The following is a 19,690-nucleotide window of genomic DNA, read 5'->3' on the forward strand; positions in this document are numbered from 1 at the left end:
TGCCCGTGGTGTTCTACCCTTGGTGTTCTGCCCTTTGTGTTCTACCCTTGGTGTTCTGCCTGTGGTGATCTGCCTGTGGAGTTCTACCCGTGGTGTTCTGCCTGTGGTGTTCTACCCTTGGTGTTCTGCCCGTGGTGTTCTACCCTTGGTGTTCTGCCCGTGGTGTTCTACCCTTGGAGTTCTGCCTGTGGTGTCCTACCTTGGTGTTCTGCCTGTGGTGTTCTGCCTGTGGTGTTTTACCCTTGGTGTTCTGCCTGTTGTGTTCTACCCTTGGTGTTCTGCCTTTGGAGTTTTAAACTTGGTGTTCTGCCCGTGGTGTTCTACCCTTGGTGTTCTCTCTGTAGTGTTCTACCCTTGGTGTTCTGCCAGTGGTGTTCTACCCTTGGTGTTCTGCCCGTGGAGTTCTACCCTTGGTGTTCTGTCTGTAGTGATCTGCCTGAGGTGTTCTGTCTATGGTGTACTACAGATGGTCTTCAGCAACCCATACTTGTCGTAAGAGGCAACTAACGGGATCCACTTGTATCCCAATTGTAGAGATCGATTTTTTATCACTGGATTGCCTGGTCCAGACTCGATTATTTACAGGCCGCCGCCATATTGCTGGAATATTGCTGAGTGCATCAATCAATCAATCAATCATTAGTCTGTCTTACAGTCCCTGAACCACATTATTTTCCCTACCGACCAGCCCTCCCTGCAATGCTAAAGCCCTAAATAAAGCAAGTCTAGATTTCCTCAGTCTGAATTTCCCATCTCAATGGGGCCCCTCTCCAATTTAAATGGGATTATTTGATACTATAAGAATTATATATATTCACAGACTAAGGGTTCATCTAGTGCTTGATGAACGCCACTCCATCTTCAAGACAGCACAGTGAACTGATGCAGTTATTGTCGATATAAGACAACCTCGAAACTTGATCCTAAACCTCCCCCTCCCCGATCCGAGTCTGTCGTGAGATAATTCCTCCCCAGGCATCGCTAGAGCTGACAAAAACATTGATAAACGTCATCTGCCGCCTATCAAGACAGCCAGTGACACCACGGAACCTAAACTTGGGAGAAAGCGGTAGGCAATTTGATAATAGTATTTCTTTAGTCCGCAAAGATTGATTTATAAGACTTGGCCTGATCATGAACGTGAGTATTTTTAGCCGAATTTCCCTTATAGCCTGCGAGCACGTTGCTCGCTATCTACAGCACTGAGCACAGTGGGAGTCAGCTGATCAATACAAACCCTCACAGTGGAGGGATACGATGTGACGTCTCTCTTCAAACGCCCGATTTTCCAGCTGACGAAGTGGTCATTCCAAGACAGACTGTCCGGTCACTAAGCATCAGCGTTCTTCTCCATCACTTCCGGGTTCCTGGAAGTCTGCGAGGAAGGATCGTCTAACTACGTTCATATTGGAAGGTAATTTTATCATTGGAATCTTGAAGGTATGTGTAGTGCTTGTCAGTTCTACCTATGTTTATGTATTTGATCGTGGATTTTGATACGCTAACGATGGATTCCCAGTGAGGCTATTGTAAACATGACAATTACCGTTATGTTTTGTATTTGCAGCTATGGTCTTTCGGACTTGTGATGTGATACGTGTGTGTTTCGAGGGTGTCGATGCATAATGAGTGATTTCACACAAGCTGTTGTCAGTCGATACGTTGCTGAAACTGAAACTCAGAATGATGAATGTTGGACGTAATTTGAAATCTGCATTAGATATAGGTTGTCATCATTAATAATAATAATAATGTGTCCATTTATATAACGCCAAACTCCACACTAGGTATGCTCATAGCGCTAACAATCAAGGCACAGCACATTATTACCCCGGATAACCCAAGCAGCCTGTTAGGCGCTAGAAGGTTATAGTCGTATGACTTTTTTCCACCGGGTACCCATTTTCCTACTGGGTGAACAGAGACAATTTTGAACAAACTCACTTGCCTAAGGTGAGACCACATGTGTCACATGTGCTTCGTTGTGGGGCAGGACTCAAGTCCTAGAAACTCTAAGGTGTCAAGCTGCCAAACACGGTCACCCATCCAAGGACTCTCCGAGCTCGACGCTGCTTAACTTCACCGATTTGTGACCTGAGCTTTGAGCACAGGACCACGCGCCACCAATCATTCACATGTACATGGGGTGTGTATACGGTTCGTATTGTTCGATTCGTTAAGGCAGTACCTAGTACAATGTGTGTGTGGTTTTAACAATATTTATTCTTTATTCAGGCATGTACAGTGGGACAGACAAACAGGGTTTCCCCTGTGTTATTGTCTCTCCCCAAACAAATTCATATTACAACAGGATGTTTACATCAACAATTATTATGCATTCAGGTAGAAAAAGCATTGTGACATACTGGTCTTTTCACGTAAAACGTTTGCTTAGTGATATAAACTTATGAACGGATTGGATTATTTTTGTATTGACATGATTTGATAGGCTCCTATTGCCTAGTACAATGTGTGTATGTGTGTGTGTGTGATGCGTGTGTGTGTGTGAGAGAGAGAGAGGTGCCACACATAGCCTCCAACAACATATATGGCCAACTGGTCTTCCTATAAACAGTATGTCTGTTAATACAGCTGAAAGAAAGGAGAGAGAGAAAGATGACTAGAGAGACTAATCTCAACGGCTAGGTTCTGGAAGATATAAGAGAGAGAAGACAGAGAGGGAGTTTCCCTTTCACAGATTAGCTCCTAGAATATTGATTGACAGAGCTTCTAGAATATTGATTGGCACATATTTTAGACCACAGATCAATACAGATTTTAGATTATGTATTGACACAGTTTCTAGACCATGAATGAACACAATATCTCGATCATGAATAGACACAGAAATCAGACCGTGAATAGACACACAATTTAGACCGTCAATGGACAATGCGCGGACACATATTCTGGACAATATCCACATAACGCAAGACTGGCATTTTCTGAAACATTGTGAAGAGAATATATGAATGTCTATATCTAATTACCAGCCTCCGACCGTTGCAACTATCTCATTACTAGCATCCGACTGTATCTGCCATCTAATTATCATCACCCATCTCAAGCAATTATCCAATTATCATCATCACACTTAAGCTGCCATCAAATTGCTGAAAGGATGGCCGACTTGACGATGTCATTGTGCTGTCTCATTGTCTGCCCCTTTACTTTATAGAAGGTAGTGAGTATTGATTGTCGAATCTGATCAAACGAACAAGACTGAAATGTATTAAATCTTTATCCAATACGTCACTAGGATAAGCCCAACTGGCACCAATTCAGCCTACGGGGTTAGTGATCTGTACGTTCTACCATCTACATATCACGTGACAGTTTCGCGGAACTCAAGCAGTATTTAATAGGCCATAGCTTCGTCACGGGTTTAAATACTTCGTGACAAACAACCCTCTTCATACGGGTTCTCTACAGAACACCCTCCCTTGATGGATTAGTAGGATAAGGACACCCTCCCTTGATAGATCAGTGGGATAAGGACACACTTCCTTGAGATAACCTGTTGGCTACAGACACCCTGCCTTGAGACACAATTAGACTCCAGAGCCCGTTTCTTAAGACACATGTAGGCTACAGACACGTGCACCCTTGCTTGATTCACTGGTAGGCCACACACACCCTTCCGTGAGAAACCAGTAGGCCACACACACCCTTCCTTGAGACACCAGTAGGCCACACACAGTGATGCACCAGTAGGCCACACACACCCTTCCTTGAGACACCAGTAGGCCACACACACCCTTCCTTGAGACACCAGTAGGCCACACACACCCTTCCTTGAGACACCAGTAGGCCACAGACACCCTTCCTTGAGAAACCAGTAGGCCACACACACCCTTCCTTGAGACACCAGTAGGCCACACACACCCTTCCTTGAGAAACCAGTAGGCCACAGACACCCTTCCTTGAGAAACCAGTAGGCCACACACACCCTTCCTTGAGACACCAGTAGGCCACACACCCTTCCTTGAGACACCAGTAGGCCACACACACCCTTCCTTGAGACACCAGTAGGCCACACACACCCTTCCTTGAGACACCAGTAGGCCACAGACACCCTTCCTTGAGACACCAGTAGGCCACACACACCCTTCCTTGAGACACCAGTAGGCCACACACACCCTTCCTTGAGACACCCAGGCCACACACACCCTTCCTTGAGAAACCAGTAGGCCACATACACCCTTCCTTGAGACACCAGTAGGCCACACACACCCTTCCTTGAGAAACCAGTAGGCCACAGACACCCTTCCTTGAGAAACCAGTAGGCCACATACACCCTTCCTTGAGACACCAGTAGGCCACACACACCCTTCCTTGAGAAACCAGTAGGCCACACACACCCTTCCTTGAGAAACCAGTAGGCCACATACACCCTTCCTTGAGACACCAGTAGGCCACACACACCCTTCCTTGAGAAACCAGTAGGCCACAGACACCCTTCCTTGAGACACCAGTAGGCCACATACACCCTTCCCTGAGACACCAGTAGGCCACACACACCCTTCCTTGAGAAACCAGTAGGCCACAGACACCCTTCCTTGAGAAACCAGTAGGCTACAAACACCCTTCCTTGAGAAACCAGTAGGCTACAGACACCCTTCCTTGAGACTTCATTAGGCAACAGACACCTCCTTTTCATACCAGTTGGCTAAACACGCCCTAGATAGCTTGAGACACAGATAGCTTAAATCGCTCAGCATCCCCCTTTGGGCCTATTTACGAGTCTCTACGTTTCTGAATTTAAAAGCATCCAGGTTATTAAATCGTTCAGCGTCACCCCATCGGCATATCAAGTATGGGATTGGTCTTCTGTTTAGCGGATTGTAACGGGATCGAAGTGTTCACTTCATTCAGCAGGACTGCCTTGACTTGAAACTAAGCAAGTCAATCCAGTTCATCAATGAGCTTGTAATATAGCTCAGACTAACGAATCTGAATACTGAAATGTTAGATGATTTTTTCCTGCCATTAAGCTGACAACACGTGATATATCTGAAATGCTATTCAAAGCAGCGTGCAACCAAACTCACTCACTCACTCACCCGCATATATCTCATTCCATTTATCTCTAATAAATCTTTAGAAGTACTTTTTAACATAAAGTCTTCTACACGCAGTTCAAAAAGCCCTGAGGTTCAATCTCCTCAAGGTGAAAGAATCTAAACAGATTTAAGAGGATTTTGCGTGCAAAAGCTCGATGAAACGTGAAGGGTCACAGGTCTGAAAACTGAGGAAACGCAGTCTCAGATGATAATGGGTATTCATGATGACGGTAGAGGGGATGGAGAAAGGAGAGGCAGATAGAGAAACAGTGATAAGGAAACACGAGATATGCTTTGAAGTCTTGTGTCATTGTCTTGGACTGGAGGCTGGAGTGAGTGAGTTTAGTTTAACGCCGCACTCAGCAATATTCCAGCTATATGGCTGCAGTCTGTAAATAATCGAGTCTGGACCAGTGATCAACAGCATGAGCATCGATATGCGCAATTGGGAACCGATCACATGTGTCAACCAAGCCAGCGAGCCTGACCACCCGATCCCGTTAGTCGCCTCTTACGACAAGCATGTGTTACTGAAAGTTCATTCTAACCCGGACCTTCACTGGTCGACTGAACATATGAACAGAGGCACGATCTTGATATTTTGACACCAATTGATTGACTGAGATACATCATATATTGAGAAGCAAAAAAACTATAACTCTCGTTTCATTTATTCGTGTGTGGAGGACGGTAGGGTTAGCCTATTGGGTAAAGCGTTCGCTTGTCACCCGGGTTCGATTCCCCACATGGGTACAATGTGTGAATACCGCCGTGGTATTGATGGAATATTGCTAAAAGCGGCGTAAAACCCAACTCACTCACTCACTATATGTGAATTTCAATTGAAAATATCTTACGTGAAATTATATCGATACAATGAACAGAACTGGCGTTTTGTCAGCACTCAAAGAATACTTCCCCAGCAAAAGCTGTTACAACATGGTACGTATTCCCGTATGTGGTACTCGACATTAAAGGGATAAACCAAGAACTGGAGTCGGTAAACTGTGGAAAATCCATAGTATAGTGATGTTTGGTATGTCATTGGGACAGTTGCTTTTAATCCGAAATATGGTCTGTCATACAGACCCTAAAACAAATATATCCAAGAAAGCCCATGCAAGTCTAGAATATGTGGCAAGTCTACATTTCCACAGTTTTAGGAAATGAAGAAAGTCTCAGGGCTCCTTTCATATGATTATATGTTATGATTATTATTTATGAACCGTTTTTTTCTGTTAAATGTATTCATTTCAGAGACTAGATGTTAGTCTATCCGAAATAATACAAGTAGCCACACACTCGAACGAATCCACACACACACACATGCGCGCACGTACACGCACGTGCTCTGGTACTTGCATGCGGCTATATGGGTGCAATCATCCCCTTCGCCTCGACTCGCCTCGGCTCGCCTCGCCACTCCTCGTGTGGTTGAACCTACCCAGCGTGTGTCCCTTGCAGAATCACAAATGAAACGTATATCTGGCCGACTGGGATGCAATATTATCGATACCCATAATGGAGAATGGATGTTATAACATAGTTTTCTCGGCCCCATTACCAGACTGACCACCATGCCTTCAGACATCAATCGCCTCTGTAACGTCCTACAAACAACGGAACCGAACGAGTTAACATATTTATAGTGGTAATATGATTTAATGGGTCGGCGTGTTCCAAAACAATCACCTTTGGGGAACATTTTCAAACGGTTTCTGGAGGCAGATAAATGGATTTTGAATTATTTATTTCTCATTTACAGGCATTTTGATCATGACTTACTGAAAACCTTTCGGCGATATCCTGCCATAAATTGAGACACGTGGTATTACGTAAACTTAATAAATGTGCAAGAAGGGTTTTTATCAATATCATAACTTAATAATGAATGCTTAAATGAGGCTTGTTAACATTTCATACGGTGACGTTCTTAATTGCCAACGTCTAAGAGTAACGGATTCCATACCAAAATCATCCATTTATAACGCACTGAAATGACGCATCCCTCGCCACGTGATCACGTGGTATGGAAATTTGCAAATTGTAGATATTTCAGAGGAAAGAAGAAATTCATTCTCAGCAAAGACCTCACATCATAAATGATGGGGGCGTAGCTAAAGCGTTCGCTCGTCACTCCAAAGATCCGGGTTCGATTCCCCACATGGGTACAATGCGTATATTCCTGGTGTCCCCCGCCGTGATATTGTTGCAATATTGCTATAGGCGGCGTAAAACCATACTCACTCTCTCTCTCTCTCACTCTTAGCCATGAATATATTTTTCATTTGTCAGTAAGGCTTTTATCGGTTTTAGAGCACAACTTTATTCGTGTATTTGTAACGACACAACAGTATTGTATAACAGCTTTTCCAGTGGCTGGTCCATCTATGCACTTCATCAGCACGATTTTATCACAAAGATGGGTAATGAATATCTCCCGCTGTTAGCATAAGCTGATTACTGAAACAGTGTAAATATACTCAGTCGCGTCTACGATCGATCTACGATAGCCATCTGTGGATGTTAGGTCCTCGTTGTCGATGAGGTTTTCGGAACATCAGTTTCCGCTAACGCTGCTCAAACCGCCGCCAGTGACGCAATTGCATAAATTGGTGCTTCTCCTTATGGTTGGAAATGAGAACACTTAGACTGTATTTGTTTATGAGTTACATTCTGTTGATACGACAACATGAATACGTATTCGTCATAACAGAGGCCGTCAACACCCTTTTTATAACGCTAGATTTGGGGATCCATTTAGACTGACTGACTGAGTTTGGTTTTACGCCGCTTTTAGCAATATTCCAGCAATATCACGACACCTGGGGACACCAGAAATGGGCTTCACTCATTGTACCCATGTGGGGATTCGAACCCAGGTCTTCGGCGTGACGAGCCAACGCTTTAACCACTAGACTACCCCACCGCCCCGGGTCCATTTAGAGTGAGTGAGTGAGTGAATATGGCTTTTAGCCATATTCCAGCAATATCAAGGCGGGGAACACGAGAAATGGGCTTCACACATTGAACCCATGTTGGGAATAGAACCCGGGTCTTCGGCGTGACGAGCAAACGCTTTATCTACCAGGCTACCCTACTGCTCAAGGATCCATTTAGAGGGTAGTTGGACTCCTAAGATGCAAATATAATAGTATTAGCTACGCAGATTCAGTGTTTAAACATCATGCCAAACATTTATCTTCAAGTCACAACCTTAAATGACCTAGGAACGTGTTCAATAGGTTTACCTCTGCAATTAACACTCTGCCCTTGTAGAGCGAATTCTGGCATGTGCTTTTGAGGTTTGCGTACTTTCGGGATTCAGGGGTTATCAAATGAGTCTCGAGTAAAAAGTATGATGTTTAGGGGGAATTTTGGAATGGGGGACGTTTCCACGATTGTTCGACGAGCTAAAGACCACTCTGTGATTGCTGCGTTTAGAGATAAACACTATCTTCCAGGAAGATTGGAAAACACCACTTTTTAGTTGAATCTGTAATCACTGTGGAGGAATGTCATTAAGACAAATCCCGTTATTTTTACACGTTGTCGGTATTGGATCAGAAAAAACGTGAATATCTCTCACCCTACTATTACAAACCCCAAAGTAGTCGGAATGTTAAGAATACTCTAACACAATAAATATAACTCTCCCCGACCAATAAATACCAAGTATTTTCAGCAGCTAATATTTGTCCCCCGAAAATATTCGGGTATTAACAAGGTCGGATTGTCAGGCTCGCTGATGTTTTTGACACTTCTCATCGTATCTCATTTGCGTATATGGATGCTCGTGATGTTGACCACTGGATTGTCTGATCCAGACTCGATTATTTATAGACCGGTGTCATTCAGCTGGAATATTGTAGTTAATTAACAGGCAAACATTTATCTCCGTCATTCTGTAAACTATATTTTAATATGCATTTTACACATTGAAAACAACGTCGTGTCGAACTTTTGATATGTCGAATTTCGGTTGTCTCGAAATAAATGCTTGGTCACTTTGTATACTTTCTATATTAATATATTTAGCTTGTGTCGAACTTCTGATAACTCGAAGTATTTGCCTCGGTCCCTTCAACTTCGACAAAACTGTATTTCACTGTGTGTTCGACAGAACACTGTGCTTGTGTTTCCAAAACAGAAGTCACTCAAAACGTGTAGATCCGAGTTAGAATTGATCTTCAGTAGCCTATTCTTGTTATAAAAGGCGACTAACGGGATCGGGTTGACACATGTCATCGTATCCCAGTTGCGTAGATCGATGCTAATGCTATTGACCGATGGATTGTCTGGTCCAGACCTGTTTATTTACAGACCGCCACCATGGAATAGTACTTGGTGCCGTGTTAACAACCAAAGGCCAACCCAAGTCACTCTCGTATCGCTGACGAGTGTAATCAATTTCAATCCTGAGATAGCATGTATTCCACGTGCAACGGAAGAATCCATTTGCTCCTAACAATGGCGTGCGATGGTGCGTCACGCGGTGCACGCGGAATCCGTGATCTACGTGCATTTGTCAATGCCACGTGCCATCTCATGCCCTGTGCCTGTAAGCAGCTTCTACCACTGCTTTTGTTCTTGACTGCACGGATTATGCAGATCCGCGTGTTCAATTGTACAGTGACGGTATCTTTTAAAAATGTTTGGCAGTATTAATGTTTTACATGGTAATTTCAGAAAGCATCGGTAGATACGTGTATTGAGTCTTATGGTTTCAAATACATTCAAAAAGTGTAAAACGTACGAACGACACGACCAAATTTGACGAATAAGTGGTAGCCGGTAGCCATCTTTACGGGAACTCCTGGTCCGTATTCAAGAACACATGAGATCCTTAACAGATGGTAATGATCTTGGCGAAATTGTAAAATAGAATCTGCTTTCTGCAGAATTTTTGGTGTTCGTTTTGTTTGTTTGTCGAAGTCAGCAGTTATCTATATGTATGACGGCGATCTGTAAATAATCGATTCTGGACCAGACAATCCAGTGACTGACATCATGAGCATCGATCTACGCAATGGAGATACGCTGACAAAAGATTCCTTATGAATATGGATCGTGTTTTGTCGCTTTAATATTTTGTATGCATGAACACATGTATGTAACAGTATTATTCAATGACAACTCGTTAACACGAACTACCTGTAACCTTCGTGCCCATATTGTGCTATCCGTTGTTCGAGACAAGGGGAGATCAGACCATTGTGTGCATTCTCGTTATAACCATACACGTCACTTTGTCTTTACATCGAGTTATGGAGTTCATTCGAGATAGCTGAAGCATTTTGTGCCATTACCAACAGTGTCTTGCTCCAGCTACATGCTCCATAAAACAATATTCACTGGCGATTCCGTTAACAGCGTTTTAATGAAACTAAGTGTCACTGTATCGTTGTCGGTGTTTAGACATACCCGTGGTTAAGAAATGTTTTACTCTGACTGTGGTGTCCCGGAATATAGATTTTTCAAGGATGTATTTTATTACCTCCTAAGTATCCCAATAAAGCCACGAATGTGAGCTGAAAGTGTGTTATATGGCCCTTAATAGTTGTGCTTCGAATGCATCTTGAGTTACATGTGAATTTTATAGCCCTGATAGTGGGGTTTCATTATCGGAGTTCCCGTGCTGTCATTTACAGTCGTCAAGTGTGCGGCAATTACTTATTTGCGTTCCTTAGGTATGCAAGGATCCTACAATATTTTTTACATATATATTTATTTAGATTAATTATTTATCAGTACGGGACTCATGCTCTGTGAATGTACTTATCGAACGGTATGTGTTGTACCAAAATGTACGTGCTACTGTGTTTGCTGTACTATAGGCGGATCCGGGGTGGAGGGTGGGTGTGCGCACCCACCCCTACCCCACTCTTGTCCTGGAACCCATCCACCCCCCTTTCTCAAAAAGCTGTATCCGCCCCTGTGTACCGTACAACAGTGTGTAAATTATGCCTCTTCTCTGTAAACATATGTGTACTTGTAATATACTGAACATCATTGAAAACGCACCAGTCTAAATTTGTCCATATTTTCATCAAGATGGATTTCAGCATGACAATGATCAATGAATATAACTAACATGAAGTCGAAGGGCATGTCCAGTTGAAAAAATGCTTTAGAAACAAATTCCTGTCCACAGTATGACTCTTAATTCCAAAATGCATCAACATGCAGCCACGCCATGAAAAAGCGCGAATTTCATGTTGACATCATACTGACTGTGACATTAAAAGCAGGTGTATGAGAACCGATTCTCATTGCTTCACTAACGATTGTGAAACGAGGACAGAGATGCCGAGGTTAACACCACACGAAAGAGAACGTGCACTAGGCATGATTCAGGTTGGCACCAGCAGCAGGGATATTGCTCGACAGCTTGGACTTGGCCACTCCACCATCGTTAGGTGACGACATCAGTAGACAGGCAGCGCCCGTGACCTTCAATGACCTTGGCAACAACGTGTTACGACGTTCCATCAAGATCGCCATATTGACCTTGTCCATGTCAGTGATTGAACACTGCCGACTGCCAGGACTGCTGCACTAGTTCAAGGTTGACGTGGGGGTCATCAGAGCTGACTCCATGCGACGCCGTCTACACGCTACAGGGCTCCATGCTCGACGTCCTTACGTTGGACCAATTCTGACTGACAGACACCGTAATGAGCGTATACAATGGGCTAGCATGCATTTTCAGTAAAGGTTACAACAATGGCATGGTGTGGTAGTCACTGACGAGTCACGTCTTTATCTACGTCATGCTGACGGTCGATTATGCGTTTTGCGTAGACATGGTGAACGTTATGCTGATGAGTGTGTGGTTCAGACAGACCTTTGGGTGGTGGGAGCGTCATGGTCTGGGGTGGAATAAATTACAATCACAGGACTGCCTTCATGTCTATCAAGGGAGAGTTAATGCCCTTTATTACCGTGAGCAGATTCTTCAGAATCACATCGTATCTGTTTTCAATCACCACCAAGATGTCCATACTTTTCAACAGGACAACGCACGGGCACACACAACAAGACTTTCCATGCAGTATCTCGCCCAGCAACACGTCCAGGTTATTCACTGGCCAGCACAGTCGCCAGATGTATCCCCCATGGAGCACTTGTGGGACGAAATTGGTCAAAGTCTTTCGCGGCGACAACAGATGCGAAACACCCGGGAACTTTAGGCTGCACTTCTGCAGAAGTAGGATTGCCATCCTCAAGAACTCTATTCGGACGCTTATTGACTCAATGAGGAAACGTTGAACTGCATGTGTCAGTGCAAATGGCGGCCTCACGCGATATTGACTTTTCGATTTGACCCCACGTGTGTTTGATCCTTTCTGACTGTGGAACATTTCAATGAATGAGCGTCTTTTCTGTGTTGTTGTTTTTGTCAGTCGTCCATCTGTTATTATCCTCTCAAAAAATATCAATTCCTTACACGTGCTTTTAATATTCTGAACTTTTATAAGTGGTGCGTTTTCATTGATGTTCAGTATATATTAGGGAATGTACGTCTCCCAGGTAAACCAGGATGTGTTGCACCTCTGTATTTGTCGTACACCTGAACCACTTGTACACCTCATGGGCGGATCCAGGAATTTTGAAAGGGGTGGGGTGGGGGTTGTCGAACCCCCTGAACCACCACACACCCCACCCCACACCCTTGGCTCCGCCAACGCAAAAAACAAATATCTTCTTAAGTCATTTTCAAAAAGGGGCCGAAAAAAAAAAAAAAAAAAGGGGTCGAAAAAAAACAACCTGACACACACACACACACACACACACACACACCTTTGGTCCGCCAATGCACCTAGCTCTGTTGTACACCTGTATGCCCGGTTCACTTGTTTGTGGCTATACATGATATACTCGCTGTGAATGATATTTAAAGCAGTCAGCGCTGAGACAAGACAACATGAGGTAGACATGTAGCATCCCTTGGCACCCCGATAACCCTGCATCCCAGAACTAACACGTATCCTCAGCTTAAGACCCCACGAAAAACCAACATGAACATTCATTCTCTCCTACAGTTGGAAAAAAGAAACAACAATAACATTTGTGAGGGGAAAAGAAGCATTAAATCTATTTCTGAAAAATACCTGTCTCAACCGAAGGTGCGGCTAATAAAATATTAATGTTTTATTACGGTGTTCAAACAGAATATATATTTGTGCAAATATTTAAACTAACAACATGTTGCGTTCCCTCTGGCAGACAAAAGAAATTTTTCACAAATATCCATGCAAGTGTTGACTCAATGCATTGAGAGAGTGTCAGTTATTTTTATTCAGCGTGTGGCACTACAAGCAGCTGATGTATAAGGTTGTTGAATTTCTGTGACATATTTCTTGGAATCTTCTTGTAAGGCATTGTCTTAACGTTAGTACATTTCCCTGTACATAGTGTATGTACAAAATAAATGCATGTACGAAATGTCTGAAAGTGACTGAACTGTCTCCCTTGTCTAGTGCTAGGTTTGGGGGTTTGGTTTTAACGCCACACTCACAATATTCCAGCTATATGGCGGCGGTCTGTAAATAATCGAGTCTGGACCAGACAATCCAGTGATCAAAAGTGTGAGCACCGGTCTACGCAACTAGGATACGATGACACGTGTCAACCAAGTTAGTGGGCCTGACCACCCGACCCCGTTAGTCGCCTCTTACAACAAGCATGGGTTGATAAAAGACAAATTATACCCCGGATCTTCACGGGTGTCCGGTCAAGTGGATAAAAGGGCTGTTCGGTTAAAAAGTCCTTGGTTCGATCATCGGTTGCGACGGCGTCATTCAAAAATAACGTTAAACGATGGTACTTGTTGTTCCTCTGCCTTGTGTTCGGGATGAAACAAGAACATGTCGGCTCGGAGTGTATGTGTGAACTGGGTTAAACTCAAACTTCCTGGGGCGGTGGGGTAGCCTAATGGTTAAAGCGTTGGCTCGTCAAGCCGAAGACCCGGGTTCGAATCCCCACATGGGTACAATGTGTGAAGCCCATTTCTGGTGTCCCCCGCCGTGATGTTGCTGGAATATTGCTAAAAGCGGCGTAAAACCAAACTCAGTCAGTCATAAACCTCCTTCACAAGCGTGTGGTCGTTATAAAATGTTAAAACATTCCTGAAAGGTTTGAGCGTAGCTGACCTTGACATCCTCTACATACATTGATGACCTTGACATCTTCTACATACATTGTTGGCCTTCACATCCTCAGTATAGAGGGGTGACCTTGACATCCTGTGTATACATAGGTGACCTTGACATTCTCTACGTACATAGATGACCCTGCCGCCTCTACATGCATAGCTGAATATATAATGTTGTACCCTCTGACGCTCGGTACCAGATATAAACCTGGGTCGATTGATGGAGTTGTGGAAGGTGTCAGTCTCGCTACCGTAAAGCGTAAAGCTTCCCCCAGTGTTACTCTGTAAAATATAGGGCTGTAACGATGCATCGAACTATCGATGGATTATTGTTTTAGTCTCCGATAACAATTAATCGATGGTTGAAACGAAAAACTATCGATGCATCGATAGTATGTGTGACCATCGATTGGTTAGTAATTGACTTCCTTTGATAAATGCGCAGCGCAAAATAGAAGAAGTACCAGATTCGTTGACTTTGACTTAGAGTTATCCGCCCCTGTTACCTCTTAAACAATCTTCATCTGGGTTTCAAGTTTCTTGTCGGTTATTAAAAGAGACTGAATCTACTTCAGCTTGCTTTTACCTCATATAAACTATACATTCATTTGGGAAATGAATTCACTTGAGACAATTCAACAAGAAAAAAACTATTGCAATAGTATTGCAATAGTTGGTCGCAATAGACTATCGCTATTGCAAGTATGTTGCAATAGACTATCCCTATCGCAATAGTTGTTTCCCCCTCAATAGTCACCCCTAGTAAAATAGGTTCTGCCTTTCTGGTCCTTCTCTCTATCCTTCTCTGCATGTGTGTGTGTCTACTCCTGTTCTCTCTCTTTCTGACACCCTCTCTCTGTCATTCACTCTCATACTTAGCGTTTAAGTAATCATTCTTAAGGACATCTCTTTTTCTCACTCTCTTTCTCGTGCTCAGTGTTATTCTATCGTGGTATCTATATCTTAACTCTTTCTTCCTCTCTCAAGCTCCATGCGTCAGGGTATCTCTCTCACATCCAAACACACGTCTCGCACTATCACGATACACCATCACAAATACACCCAAACAAATGCAAAACACATCGTGTTCACATATGCGCATTCAAACATGCAAAACTGCATCTGTGTGTGTGTGTGTGTCTCTCTCTCTCTCTCTCTCTCTCTCTCTCTCTACACACACACACACATACACACGCACACACACGCGCACACACAGATAGACATAGAAAGATTTGGTGATGTTATTTTAGAACAATATTAATAACTGAAATTGTTTTTATGCGTTTATACTACATGCAACTTATAAACTACATTAAATATTCCCAACTGCATACATTAGGTGAACGTGTCTAATGGTGTACTTTGAGTCCATCGTAGCAGGTGTTTGTCTGACTCACTCCGTCTTGTTGACAGGCTGCCTCAGATGCGCCGAGACGTCCACGCGGAGGGATACAAGGTATAAGCTGCAGTGGCACGGTGACCTCGTCACAACTGGATGAACTCTAACCACTCCGCTGTTGCGATACCTGCTGTTGTTGGGGCCTGTTCCCGAGTGTGCTGTACAGGTGAAACAGAAGCAAGGTGAACGACACATACAAGCTCAACTGAAGATGAATTGCTGTAAAGTTGTGTTTGCTGCGGATCTCAGCGAACACTCTGACTACGCATTCCACTGTAAGTAGCTCTTAATTTTGTCCAAAATATTAGAGCAAAAATTTAGAATTTGTGGTTGTTTTCACAGATATTTTCCCTTAACATCCGAAGAACTTTTCTCTTTTACCCAAAGGAATATCAAAACTGATTATTCCGTATTTGTTCACATTCACAACAAATTGATTTGCCTATGCATGTGTTTGTAACGGCCCCACTGACGGAGAAGGATATGCTTACTCTATTGCAAACTTGTGGTGTCATCATTATTTCAGTAATTCTTAAATGCGTCCTTTGAACCGACTCTGCTTCTAACGGACAGTGTCATTTGCATAATAATTATGGAAATGGTCTTGTTTTTTATTTCATTGTAAGTATTACATTTTATGTATCATATAACGTATACTGACAAACTGATACGAAATGTTGTACGAATGAAACATTGTCCATGTGATGTAAAATGGTTATCCAGTCAATATATGGGTCAGTTAGCAATTTGCAACTGTCAATTTTCTAGGGCTGTTACGATGCATCGAACTATCGATATATTGCAATTGTTGAGTCTCCGCTACCAACTAGTCGATTGTAGAAACGAAAAACTATCGATGCATCGATAGTATATATGTGACTATCGTTAGTTTAGTATTTGACTTCCGTTGATAAGTGCGCAGCGCACAATACAGGAAGTGCCAGATTCGTTCACTTTGATTTAGAGTTATCCGCCCCTGTTACCTCTTAAACAAACTTGAAGCTTGTCGGTTATTAAAAGAGACTGAAACTACTTCAGCTTGTTTTTATTTCATATAAACTATACATTCAATTGGGATATGACTTCAAATGAGACAATACATGGAGAGAAAAAAACTATAATTGCAAAAGTATTGCAATAGTTACGCTGCTCGCAATAGTATGTTGCAAAAGTCTATCGCTATCGCAATAGTTGTTTCCCCCTCAATAGTCACCCCTACAGTTTCCCAATACATGTCCTGATTATTAATCTTTGTTTTTGGTGTGTTTTGTTTTGTTGTTATTGTTGTTTTGGTGTGGGTTGTTTGCTTGTTTTTAACGCTTCGTTCTCTGTAAATAATCGAATCTGTAGACAATCCAGTGATTGACATCATGATTATCATTCCACGCAATCGGGATACACTAACATGCTTAGACCAGCCCAACTGAACCGTTCAGTCGCCTTTGATGACAAGCACAAGTTGTTGGGGACATGTAGTTTTCCGGAATCCGAAAGGGTCAGTTACTATTGCTCTGTGATCAAAGCGTAAGATCTTAAATAACACGTACCTCATGTTATGATCTTAGCATGCACTCACGGCGACGATATATATATATATATATCTTAAATAACACGTACGTCATGTTATGATCTTAGCATGCACTCATGGCGACGATATATATACACGATGCCATGGTATGTATACAATCTACGACATACTGATAAGCCAGTGTCGGTCAAAGCATCTTCCGAAAATGCCACTCACAGAAGTTATCTTCCGAAACGTTAGCCCTAGTCGCTCATTAGAACCATATGTCTGTACCAGAAGCATTTTTATACATCTACACGCAAATGAGAATGAACGCAAGGTAGGTGGATACGATAAAATTTATAAGGTATCTTTTGAACTGTTTTATTTTGAAACTTCTATCCGTAGTCCATCCACCATAGAAGAGTTATTCCCCTTGTTTATACACCTACGGCAACCGCCCTAGCGCCTACAGAATATATTAAAAGGTAGTCTTACTCAAGTCTAGAATGATTTGGCAACTCTCGATTGCTGCAGTTCTGGGAAATTAAAGACTGTTCTGGGCTCCATTTGTTTTGTAGATGAATATATCTTTTCATGTTCTAAATGAGATTACTCTGTTTCTGAGACAAAATGTCAGTCTACTCGTGGCCTTTTACTTTGCATTCAGAAGTGATATAGAGGGAAGCACCAGACATCATTTCTCGTTACGGTTATAGGTTAAGCTGTTGTGAGACTGAAACAAATTACATGAATACATGTGTATATGTCATAGTAGTTATTTATGCCATTCGGATCCGCTCGGATTATTCCGCTACCGATACAATGCATTCGGCAGCAACGGAATAGTGACATCGTATGAGCTGAATGTTGACCGCATTGCAACCGATTCTTGCGCATGTAGTTCCACTACATGTCGGTCAAATAGTTCCCAAAATGAGATATACAGTTTTAAATCGAACAATATTTATATGTGTATATAAATCTGTTATTAAGATAATTACTACTACAAGTACCATTGTCTCTATTAGGTTAGTGTCAAACTCAAATCTCATATCAGAGTAAGAATCAGGGTACAGAACATTTACAGAGCATCAGCAGAGCATACATAGAGCTTCTACAATCTAAGAATTCTTGGAAGTCATGTATGTGTCATGTGAAGTGTGGTACGGGTCGCCAACCTGGACGTCTAACTAAACTGACGTACTAAAGAAAGTATACAGCTGGGTCTGGGGTCTATTTTCCCATAAAAAAACCGTTATTATTTTTCAAGTCTTTACAGGCAAAACTCTTGTGTACAAATCGATATACCCAGCTAAATCCATTAATGTCTTAAGTGAAGTGAGGTGAGGTGAAATTGGGTTTAACGTCGTGCTTGAGAATATTTCGCTCATATGACGACGTGCATGCGCGCGTGTGTGTATGTGCGGCTGCTTGTACTAGCCCAGACTGAAGCTGGTTTTATAGTGCTAGCCCACTGAGATACCATGCCGCAGTGAAGCATGAATACCCCACTCAGACACATTATACTGACTCCGAGCCGACCAGTCCTTGTTATACCCATTAATGCCGAGCGCCAGACAGGGACCAACAAGTACCATATTTTAACGTCTTTTGGTACGACGCGGTTGGGGATCGAACCCGCGACCTTCCCCTCTCCGGGCGGACACTCTAACCACTACACCACGGAAGCGGTCTAATGTCTTAAGTAGACGCACATGGTGATTACAATATGTCCTTGCGCCAAATAGTGTGTGTTGTTTTGCACAGCCTGGTTTATTGTTTACACGATATTTGTTCAGTTTGGTTATTCTGAGACCGATATTGCACAGCGCGATACATATGAATGTTTTTAGTTTAACATTAATATTACCAGCAATGGCTTTACAATAGTCCCAATATGTAAAGTCTTAGTCCAAATGATTTCAATTCTCAATCGAAAATTCATCTCAACATGCGATACCCCGGATTTCTCACAAGCCTGTACATATGTCTGAAATATCCCGTTATCCCTTTCAAACGTGTGTAAAACGTAAGTGCTCTAACGGTAATTATTTACATGACCGCCATCGTGTAACAGTTAAAGACTTACAGAGTGGTTTGGTTGGATTGATGGGAAGATAAGCATTGTTATGGCAGTGACGTATATTTATTAGCTTGACCTTGACCCTGTAAAAGCTTTCAGACGAAGTGACTCATTTTACCAAAATGGTATTCTCAACAATTATTTTTTGTATTCTGAAAGGGACTTTGTCACATTGTCGCGATGTCGTCCTTTGGTTATTTATGATATTTTTTGCTGCTTTTAAGGGTTCCAATGCAACAATGTACCTTCTGTAATTTCATATCATTTAGATGTTATTTAATGAAAAACGTATAATTTGAAAGCGGCAATTTTATAAAATTAGATATTTAAATAATTGAATATTTTGTCTCATGGTTACAAGCTTGAATGTCCAAGAACAGTGCCCTGTCTCTTCACACAAAGGGCGGAGGGGTAGCCCAGTGGTTAAAGCGTTCGCTCGTCACGACGAAGACCCGGGTTGGATTCCCCACATGGGTAC

At 42.6% G+C, this 19,690-nt stretch overlaps 1 protein-coding gene across 1 annotated transcript in view; it reads left to right on the top strand.

The window, feature by feature from the left end:
• Positions 1-983: 983 nt before the first annotated feature.
• The window catches only part of LOC124263116 (universal stress protein PHOS32-like), a 50,836-nt gene continuing 32,129 nt past the window's right edge, over positions 984-19,690 (top strand). Inside the window, exons 1-3 of the mRNA XM_046697679.1 lie at positions 984-1,069; positions 1,172-1,414; positions 15,634-15,894. Of these exons, the coding sequence (XP_046553635.1) occupies positions 15,831-15,894 (64 nt within the window). The 5' untranslated portion in view covers positions 984-1,069; positions 1,172-1,414; positions 15,634-15,830. The remainder of the gene's footprint in view (positions 1,070-1,171; positions 1,415-15,633; positions 15,895-19,690) is intronic.

Source organism: Haliotis rubra, unplaced genomic scaffold (assembly GCF_003918875.1).
Source record: "Haliotis rubra isolate DU_JTF1 unplaced genomic scaffold, ASM391887v1 Scf868, whole genome shotgun sequence".
NCBI lineage: Eukaryota > Metazoa > Mollusca > Gastropoda > Lepetellida > Haliotidae > Haliotis > Haliotis rubra.